This window comes from Silene latifolia, chromosome 3, assembly GCF_048544455.1.
Source record: "Silene latifolia isolate original U9 population chromosome 3, ASM4854445v1, whole genome shotgun sequence".
Lineage (NCBI taxonomy): Eukaryota > Viridiplantae > Streptophyta > Magnoliopsida > Caryophyllales > Caryophyllaceae > Silene > Silene latifolia.
Window position 1 is genome coordinate 77,167,124 of NC_133528.1, and position 11,872 is coordinate 77,178,995.

General features: G+C 31.5%; 1 protein-coding gene across 1 annotated transcript; it reads left to right on the forward strand.

Annotated features, from left to right (window-relative positions):
- Positions 1 to 10,016: 10,016 nt before the first annotated feature.
- On the forward strand, positions 10,017 to 10,880 carry LOC141649231 (protein FAR1-RELATED SEQUENCE 5-like). The gene has a single exon (XM_074457924.1). It carries the CDS (start codon positions 10,017 to 10,019, stop codon positions 10,878 to 10,880), a length of 864 nt encoding a protein of 287 aa, XP_074314025.1.
- Positions 10,881 to 11,872: the final 992 nt, after the last annotated feature.

Below are 11,872 nucleotides of genomic sequence, written 5' to 3' on the forward strand. Positions count from 1 at the left end.
GCCATATGCATGTTCAATGCGAGGTGCACTTGGGTGTATGAGAAACAGCTGAGACCAATTCCTACAGACCAACGCCATATTTGCCTTATCTTCGTTAAAATCTAGTTGGTTAAATATGTTAGTCACTAGATCTTGATTATTGAAAACATCATCAAGTTGGGCTTGATAACAGTTGTCGGTAAGCTGAACTTTGTCTAAGGGAGCAAATGACAAACCCATAGCCACTTTTTTTTCTCTTACGTAATTCTTGACAAAAAGTGCTTTATCTTCTTCAAAAATATTGACTACCCACCCCTTGCACCAATTGGCCATACTTGGCTATGTATAAGTAATTGACCAGTAAGAGAATGACCTACAAGCATCACAAATTGAACTCTCGAATGAAAAAACTAGAAATAGGAACTAGTAAGGAAAAGAGTACAAGGAGTCCGTCATTTGAAAATCACATAAAGCATGCAGAAAAACACTAAGATAAATTCAGGAAATATCACATTAAGCAAGCAATACAGGTATTGCATCCAAGTTTAGAGAGAGCATTAAAATTTAGTCTATCATTATTGTGGGGTAAGGAAGGGATGAAACATAAAAACAGACAAAGCTATGCAGATTTTCTTACAACATACTTTGGTCAACAGCATCATTTAGAGTTGAATTTGTTGGGTTTGGTGGGAAATAATCTTTCACTGATCTACCTCCTTTTATTTTTGTAATTTTGACTGGTGTGTTTTTCTTCCTTGCAACAGTCTTTCGCCTCATATCTGTGAATGTATTGACTGATGTTAACACAGGTGAAAATAGAAATTTCGGCCAATGCACAACCGAGAGCATTTAGTTTTTGGAAAATATGCAGATTTTCCGAGTCAAGGGCCCTCTACTAACTAAGCATTGGCACCTTATCGACAATGAACCTACTTCTATTTTTAAAGTGGCGCCGTGTTTGATGCGGACAGGATATTATTTGATGCACATTGAACCCTATTTTATGCACGCTGGACCTTATTTTATGCACGGACAGAGGACGGGTATCTTAAAACCTAAGCTTACTTGGCTAAAAAATACTGAAAACAACAAGCAACTACCAGCTCGACTATTCTTTCAGATCCTAACAATATAGATCATTTAAAACCAAAAGACCCTCACAAAATACGCAAATTCAATTATTTACAAGTACTTGAACATGCAATAAGAATAAAAACTCACAAATCCGCAAATTCAATTATTAAAAATTACTTGAACATGCAATCAGAACAAAAATGCAGAAATCGCTAAACTATAAGCAACGTATAAACTCTGATTTTCTATGCAAATGTGTTCAATACATTAAAACTCTGAATTTCTATCCCGAATCTAAGAATTCATAATAGAATAACAATAAAAAGACCTTAATTAGGGAAATTACTGCAAATTAGGGTTAATAGTTGAATATGAATTGATGAATGTCGGGGGAATTGATGAATGTCGAAGGAAAAAATACATGCATGATAAAATTACAGTACAATCGCCATTATCCGAAGCATAGTACCTGAATTTGTAGGAATGAGATTGATAAATCTCGCGAAAATGTTGCTGATGAATGGATTGAACCGTAATATGAGAAGCAGATGATTGGATACGATGAAGGTAGGATAGAGATGAGAAGCGACGACGATCGGTGAAGACGAACGGAAATGGCGACGATCGGAAACGGGGATGATGAGGGTCGTAGAGAGAGAAGAAGATGAGTGAGAAAGGGGAAATTGGGAAATGAATGAAATTGAAGGGTTTGGGGAGTTGAGCGCGTAAAATTGTAATATTATTAGTATTATTAATTAGTAATGTTAATATTAGTAGTATTATTAGTGGTTCTCATCATCCTAGTGGTTCTCATATGATCCCGAATCCATATATATATGTGTGTGTATATATATATATGTATATATATATATATATATATATATGCGTATATATATATATATATATATATATATATATATATATATATATATATGTGTGTGTGTGTGTGTATATATATATATATATGTGTGTATATATATATATATGTGTATATATATATATATATATATGTGTATATATATATATATATGTGTATATATATATATATATGTATATATATATATATACATACATATATATATCAATTTATAGATGGTTTTTACTTCCACTTCTGGAATAGTCCACTTATTAAGCAGATCTAAGTCTCTAGGTAAGTCAACCTCATAACTAATTTCATTCTTGATAGTATTTTTACTACCAAATACATACTTCATAAGACTCATAATTTAAAAATGTATTACACTATAACTAACCAAACCAAGTAATCATCCTTAACTACCATGATAATAAGGTTTTTCCTCAAAGTTTCTACTAGAACTCTGCTTATACCTTTTCTTTTTAGGATGAATAGGGACATCCATACCAAACTGGTTACAGAATTCACCTAATTGATTCTTTTCCAAAGAAATTTTGTCTCTTTTTAATTGCCGATTCAACTTAAGCTCATTGCAAAGGTTTAAACCTTCTTGAATACAAGTCCCTATGATACTACCATACGTATAACTATCATAAGGAATAGATGTATACCCATTTCTAAGGTTATTCCTAACCCTCTCAGCAAAAAGATAAGGTAAACCATCCACAAACTTAGACCTCCAAACCCCATATATGGCGTACATTGACCATATGATATAGGTACATCTTATAATAACTATGGGTACATATCAAAGTATTTATGTTCATTTAAATTATTTATCAATCACGTTTCAACAAATCATCAAGTACCTTTAATTTGTTTCGGAGGTACATTAAATATATCTACAATTGGTACATTTATTAACGATTATAGATTCATATCATGTTTATTTTAATTAATTATCTTGCACGAATGAATAAATTATTTACATTTTATGTATATGAGAGGTACATTAAATTTATAATATAGGTCCATATAATACTTATTAAAGGTACATAGCATGTTTATTTTAATTAGGTATCAATTATGACTCGATTTTTTATTATGTACATTTTATTTATATAAGAGGCACATTAAATATATATTATAGGTACATATAATAAATATTAAAGTTACATACCATGTATATCTTAATTAGTTACAAGGCATGTTTCAATAATTATTCAAGTACATTTTAATAATATAGAAGGGACATGAAATATATAATAAATGTACATTTTAATAATCATAGCTACATATCATATTTACTACAATTGTTTATTAACTTTATTTCACTTACTCATCGGGGACGCATTATATATATTGGAGGTACATTAAATATAAACTATAGATACAAAGAATAATTAACATAAGTACATAAAATATGTTGTTCAATTTTTATCAAGTACACTTAACTAACTTATCATGTACATTGATTTTATACTGAATGTACATTAAATATAAACTCGAAGTACATTTAATAGTTACTAGTTTTAAACCCGTGCAAATTGCACGGGCATGATGATTTAAAGATTGTTTTTATCAAAAATATGCCAAGTCTTGTGTCAAATTATATTTATGGTATGAAATTCAAATGTTTGCAAGGAAGAGAATGTAGATGTCGAACCTAATAAGGACATTGTGCATAACAATAAAATTCACTTATTAACCCACAATTAAACTCACAATTACATATCCCACCTATTTTTTCGCTCTTTACTCTTACTTTTTGTACATTTTCTTAAATATTTCATTTTTGCCTATGTTACTTTTGGTCTGGATCGGAGGGAGTAACATATACTCATATAGAATGCATTACGGTTCATTGCTCGAGCATTTGTTGAAATACGGTCCTTCCTCTTGTTAGATAAGTCTTAAGTCTCTAAACTGATATTTTGACTGGGTAAATCATGCATTTGAAAGAAATTGTCTCACGTTAAATGAAATTAAAATATTTTGGTGAAGATTAACAAAAATTTAACTTTATCGTGTGAGTAAGAACTAATTGATCGCAATGTCTTAACGGGTCCATCGGCCACACGTTATAGATTTTAAGTTCAAATAATATATTGATTACATTTAATATTTAACAAATTTATATATTAACGATAGTAATTCAAAATTTTACAATAACTTTTAAAAAAAATCATAAGCTGGCATTGCTTATATTGCCTAACAACATAACTTATTTTGTTAACACAACAAGATAACAATGTATTCAAATAGAACCTAATGATTATAATATAGTCCCTTTTTTTTTACGATTATCTCATGAGCTTGTGAACATTAATTTTCATTAAAGTCTTTAGATTAAATATTGTAAAATATATTTTCCTTACGGAAAGAGCCTTCATATGAGATATTTTCGAATAAGATAACCCGATCCAGCATTTTGAACAGAGGACTCTAACTTGACCAGTAATTCGAATTCACCCGATTTAATTTGACCTGCTGGAATGTTTATTATTAAAAACTAATTATTATCTCCAAATAACTTGATAATAAACGACCTAAGATTAGTATGCCTGAAACGATCTGACGCGTATTTCTGAAAACTCGAAATAATCCAACCCAAACTCAACATGATTGTCCCATTTATCATGTGTAATCGTAAAGAAAAGTGAATGTCTTCAAAACCTAAAATGATACATGCTTTACAACTTAATGTTTTGGCTATTAACCTATTACTTACTCTGTATATATTACTAACAATAACTACTATAATTAGTATATTTAGTTACATGTTATTCCCTCAATCCCAATCAATAGTTTACACCTTTTATTTTTAAGATATATACATATCATATCAGTCAATATTTTAAACTCTCACTTGTTAGCAAATTAACTGGGTGAGACCATTACATTTTCTCCTCATTTTAAGTTGTTTTTGATTTTTTTAATAATTGTAAAATAATTAATAATAATCGTAAATAAATCAATTGTATAACATTAGTTGAGACGACTGGAGTATTATAGTTTGAATATTAATTTTCATAATAGTGCATGCATAATAAACACAGCCCATTAAGTTACTCCGTATAACCAACTGAGATAAGTAAAGGCAATGGGACTTCCTAACCCAAAACTAACACAACCCATTGCATATTTGCATCCATTTCCACTTGCTGTATAAACCCACACTCATTCCATATCTCGTTACCTTATTTACCCATTTGGAAACCCTAATAAATCTTTCATCACCCATATTCATTTCCTCCAATTTCTGCTGCTCCTTTCAAATCCAATTTATGCTGCTTCGATCTTATTCCCTTCGCATCCTTTCTCCATCACTCGGCTAGTCCCCTCCTATATCTCAGTCCGTTTACATCCGTTCTCCCTCCACTGCAACGCCGCCTCCATACCCCTACCATTTTCTGGATTTCATTCTACCAGTAATATTATTTCATTCGCTACCTTACTCTCTAAAACTGGGCTTCGACTCAAACGAAGCAAAAAATCATGTATTTTAATGATTTTACAATAATTATATTTTAAATTCAAAAATTAAAGGTTCAAAATTTTTTATACTAAAAAATATTTGTTATTATAAAATGTTTCAAGGTTTTCTAGAATATATTTCTTGTAATTAAACTGAATTTTTTCATCTTGTATACTTTAATATACTCCGTATTAGTTAATTGATAGTTAGTATTTCAATTCCTTAGTAAATTAATAGCATATTATTTTATAATTATAATAAGGCACTACAATTTGTATACAAGTAGTTAATTTTTTTTTATAATGTTCATTAGACAATGGGATTTTTATTAATTGTTCTAAAGTTTTTTACCTAATTTCTGTAATTTGTTGTAATGTTATTGATTTTTTTTTTCAGTTCTAATTATTGTAGTTAAACTTTGGACTAATTTATTTTGGTGTAAAATTGTTTACTACTATTTACATACAAAATGTGTATAACCAATCGTTAGTTGGCGCAGTGGTAGCATGGGGCTGCGCTTGGTAGGGAGGTCTGCGGATCGATCCCCCACAACTGCGATTGGGAGGGGTTTAAATACCGTAATCCTTGGACACGCCCCGAAATCCGGATTAGTCGGCCTAATGTGGTTCGGATTACCGGATGGTTTAGACCAAAAAAAAACATACAAAATGTGTATAAACACATGTTCCACCAAAATTAAATTCATAAGTATTGCTGCGGGTCCCACATTTTTAATTTTTTTTTTTTAAAAAGGTTGTATGTGATGAGGTGGCTTAATGAGTATGAGTTAAATATTTTAGTATTTATAAAGATAAGATTAGAGGTACATATTGTTTTAACTCAGGTCTTAACAAAGATATATATTAAAACAGATACAAAAATATCAACAAGATGCATGTGTCATAGTGGTAAAAGTAAGTGCATTTCAACCAAGAGGTCGTGGGTTCAATCCCCATCAACAACATTTTTGAGGTTTAATAATAATAATAAGGCTAGAGTTCCGATGAGAACGGGGCTTATCGTGAGAACCGTGAGAACAGATCTCAACTGTCCATCAAATGATCTGACGGCTGAGATTAGACGCGCGTTACTTTGAAAAGTAGACTTTCGCGCAAAACAAAAAATAAGAAAGTGTACATGTGAGCAAATGAGCAATATCAACCCTACGGAACAAAATCAAACCATACGAAAAAAAATCAATCGATTTCATCATTAATCCTTCCTTAATTTGTAAATTTTTGTTTTTCGACATCAAATTTAGTGATCTAAAATAGGTTCTTCATCATCAATTGCTGTGTTCGAAGCGTAAATCTTCGGAAGCGAAATCAGATTCAATTTGTTCAAACTTTTGCATTCATCAGCTATTCAGTTATTTCAAGATCAAAACTTTGTAAGGAAAATCGGAGTTGATTTCGTCATTCATCTGGAATTATTGTTTTCGACAGTTAATATTGAGGTATGTTCATTCAATGTTATTTAATTCCTTTCTCAATCCTTGTTGAATTGATTTTATAATGATGTTAAAGTTAAATTTAATGAAATTCAACTTAATTTCGGATTTGATTAAATTTAGTTAACTAGATTTAATGTCCAAAACCACAAAAACATTAATTTTATAACGAAAGTGTTAAATTAGGGTTTATAGTTTGTTTGTTTGATTTTAGGATGATGATAAACGTAAATGTACTTTGTAAAAATAATGAGAAAGGAAAAGTGTGGAATTTGAAGTAACTTAAAAGTAATTTTGCATATAAGTTTTACTGAAATGTCCTATCAGTTTTACTGAAATGTGCATTATCTATAATAACGATGTGCACGTAATTATTACCTTTTGCAAGTGGTCTTACAACTGTTCACAATAAGTCACAATAAGTCAATTGACGGTTTCTAACTTGCTTATGTGGTGAAAAGACACAACTATTCACATTAATTTAAATATTACTTCTGAATGTAAATTATATTATTTCAGAATGTACATTATATTAATTATAAAAGAACCTGTTCCATCAAATAAATTGTCCACTATCTATATTCATAATGTCCATTTTCTGATAATTAGGTGCAACTAAAATATCATTAAGCACTGCTTGGGAAATGTACATTATATTATATTTAAAGGTACATTAAATTATTTAAAAAAGAACATGAAACTTTATTTGGAAAATAAATGTGCTTTTAGTTTAATTCAAATGTCCATTACGTATTTTCATAATGTGCATGTACTGTTTTATGAAAGAGATTTAAAAGCAGACCTTAAATGTACATTATATTATTTTTAAAGGTACATTTTATTATTTACACAAGAAATTGAAATATCAATTAAATTGAACTCGTAATACATATAGTCGTTTATGTAACATAGATAACTTCAACCAGTTTATTAATTACAATGATTATAATGTGACTGTTGAAAAGACACAACTGTTCACAATATTTAATCTCTTCTACTCAATTAATCCACTATATAAACACAATAGTAAACCAAAATCTTTAATCTCTCCAGAAAACCACCCAATCTTCTAAAAAAAAAATAATGTCTTATTCTAAATACAAAATACCCTACTAGCAGAACATTCAAGACAAAAACAATTTCATCACTAATCATAAGAAGTGGCAAGAAGACCAGTTTTCTTCAAACTGGATTACTTCAAAGGATATTCCTGTGGAGATGGATGTACCATCAGACACACGTCATTTACATACTTTTCTTACTATTATGAATTTCTCTCGATTATTTTTGACCGACTTGGAAGGCCAGAGAAGAAAAGCATGGCCGAGGTATGCAAGGCTTGGCCGTGTTGGTTCCTTTTAGGATCCAACGAAAAGAAAATTGAAAGGGATTATTACCGAAACGCGGTTTCGGGAAATAAAAATGGAATAATCACTATCACAAAGAATGGAAGGCTGCTTGAAAGATACTGCCTTTGCAGGCATTTGTCTAGTCATGAAGAAAAAATTAGACATCATAAACGACAATCACGACAAAGAAAAAAACAAAGAAAATAAGATGAAATTGAAAAGTTGTATGAGGAGCAGTCTGGTGATGAGGGTAATTATGACTCTGACTGTTAGATTAATTTACAAATATCTTAAGTTAGTTTTCTAGTATATTATTATTTTGTATTATCTTCTCTTGTTTTTTTTACACTATAACCCTTAATAGGCTTTATGCTTTTGAAAGTTTTGAATGGTTTTTATAAATATTTCTAATATTAATGAAATAGTATTATGTCATTTATTTGTTTGTTTAATGTCATTAATATTTAATACATTTTATATATGCTATTTCAAAATAGACAACAATATTTCCTATGAACATTAGCAGCAAAATAAATGTTCCTTTAAAGGCATGATAATGGATATTGGCAGGAATAGATTATATATGAACCTTTATTTGTACAAAATAAATTACCAATCTTTGTAGAGCATATTAGAATTCGATTACTGCATTATTGATGCAATAATATTCAATATACTTATTTAGTGAACTACTGTTGAAGCAGACAATGAGTACAAGTGATGGAACTACGTCTTGTTCTACAAATAACAGCTTTAAGACCCCAAGAACAAGAATTGAACCATTAAATGCACTCCAGTACATTCTATTCTGTCCAGAGGAAAAGAAACCTAAAGTAGGACAAGTATTCAAAACACTAGAATCATCAGAGTTATTCTACAAAGAATAATGTACAATCTGTGGGTTTACGCTAAGACTTACAACAACAAAAAGGATTAAAGGCAATGAGTTACCAAATAGTTTTGCATTAAGGAATGTTGTCTGCAATAGGCAAGGTGTAAAGGAAAGTAGGAAAAGGAAGAGGACTGATACTGATACTGATACTGCTGAGAATAATGCACAATTGATGTGACAGACATAAGCCGTGTGAGGCCGATTACAAGAATTAACTGTCGCGCATTAGTGCAGTTCAAATACCAAGAAAATGGAACTTACATTGTTACCAGATTCGATGAAGCCTATAACCATCCATTTGCTTCGTCGGAATCTACAATATTCTTGAAAGGAAACCGAAAAATGATAGAGGTACAGAAACAATTTGTCACAAAGGTAAAAGTGCTAAAACTAGGTGGTGTGAAAGCCTATAGAGGTTGGAAGGAGCTCTGTGGAGGTTACGACAACATCGGTGCTACTGAGGTTGATTTCAAAAACTTTGTCAGGGACATAAAAACCTACATTGGTAATTTTGATGCGCAAATGTTTGTTGAGAATCTTATTTGGAAAAACGACACATACAGTTTATTTTACTTTTATTTTATAGTAGATGAAAACAAGTGTTTGGCTGGAGTGTTTTGGGCAGATCCGATCTGCATAAAGAACTACATGCTGTTTGGTGAGGTATTATCAGCAGATGCTACATATGGAACAAACAAGTACGATATGGTGTTTGTGCCTTTCACAGGAGTTGATCACCACAAAAGGTGCATAACCTTTGGAGCTGGGTTGATAGGTGATGAAAGTATTGAGTGTTACAGATGGCTGTTCAAGACATTTTTGGAAGCAATGGGCGGGTGCCATCCAAGAATTATAATTACTGATTAGGACAAATCAATGAAGTCGGTAGTCCCGAAGTGTTTAAGGAGTCAACACACAGACTGTGCATGTGGCACATAATGAAGAAACTAAGAGAAAAAGTCAGTTATCAACTATTTCAAGACGAGGATTTTAAGAGCAGGCTCAATAGGCGTGTTTGGAACAACCAACTTGAGCCTGATGAATTCAAAGAACAATGGGAGAAGATAATGACTGATTATCAGCTTGTAGAACACGAGTGGTTTTCAGATTTGTACGATATCAAAGAACAGTGGATCCCTGCCTATTTTAAAGAAGTTTCCATGTCTGGCTTGATGAGGGTTACTTCAAGGTCTCAGAGTAAAAACAGTTTCTTTGACAGGTTCCTCACACCTCATTTGACCCTTGTTGAGTTTTGGGTGTGCTATGAGAGTGTTTTGGAAGCACAAAGACACAAGAAGACCAAGTTGAACAGTGAAAACAAACACTCTGAAATCCCACGGAAAACAAACTCAAACCTTGAAGTCCATGCTTCTGAAACATACTCGCACAATATTTTCAAAGACTTCCAAACAGAATTGGTTGCAGCTTTGTCTGATTGCCATTTTAAAGATATGGACAAGATTGATGAGACAAAAATATATATTCTAACAGACTTGCAGATGCCAAATAAGTCATGGAACGTAGCATATTTACTAGATAGCATCGAGATTACTTGTTCCTGTTCTATGTTTCAGAGAATGGACTTGTTGTGCAGGCACTGCCTTTGGGTTCTACACAACCAAGATTTTCAGAAAATACCAGAACAGTACATAATGCAAAGATGGACAAAAGCTGTAATGAGTAAGCCTGTCTTTGATAAAGAAGGCAAAGTGATAGATGTCTTTCAAAAGTTTTCTGACCGGAAAAGTTTGAGTACTGAGCAGTGGCAAGAGGTTTATTCTTGTGTCAGCGTAGTTGTGTGATGATAACGACATGAAGCTTTTGATTGAAAAACTGAGAGATATTAGATTGGATATGATTAGTAACAGAAGTGTTCCAGCAAAGAAGAAAGACAAGATGAAAGAAATAGAAAAGTATGTAGGCTGCAAAATACCTTAGAAGTTGGTCATTCATGTTCCTAGAAAATCTAAAAACAAAGGTAGGAACAAGGGCAAGAGAATTGAATCACAAATGTTAAAAGCCCTAAAGAAGAGAGCAAAAGAGAAGAGGTACTGCAAAACATGTGGCCTCCAAGGACACAACTTTAGGACTTGCAAAGAAACAAACCATCTAACAGGTATGTATAATTTGCTTCCTTGTTAAAGCATATTACATTTATGCTAAATAATTATTAATTATACAAGTATAGCGCATAGTGTTTACCTTCGAAAATCATCACTCTTATATGGAGGCATATAAGCTCTTTGTGCAATGAACATTATGGTTGTTCTGAAGGATTAGATGAGAATTTCAGCAATGTACATTTGGTTAACATTAAATGTATATCAATTTAGTTGTTCATTTTGGCCATTTTGTCCTTATAACATCTAATATTTAATTTACATTCTGTTGCATATTCACCAAATACCACCATGAAGATGACGACGATGAAGGAGATGAATCTGATGATGTGGAGGACGAGGATGATGAGGACGATAACGAAGTGGAGGATGCAAATTTTTTATTCAAGGATAGACATTCATAATATACACTACGAGAACATTCTTAAAGGCTTGTATGTACAATTCGATTTTATTGCCAAAGTACATTACTCTTATAGCCAAAGTATATTACATTTGTATTAACGGATCATTATTGTTGTTCTGCAAGGACATCATCAACTTGATTGGAATTGTTTTCCCAGAGTATAATAATTTGAAGGCACAAAAGCCTTTTGCAGAATAAACATTATTGTTGTTCTGGAAGAACATAATAAACTTTATTGAAATTTGTTTCCGAAATATACACTCTCTTG

Coding starts and splice junctions, on each gene's coding strand:
- LOC141649231 (XM_074457924.1), top strand. CDS start 10,017: ATGAAGAAACTAAGAGAAAAAGTCAGTTATCAACTATTTCAAGACGAG.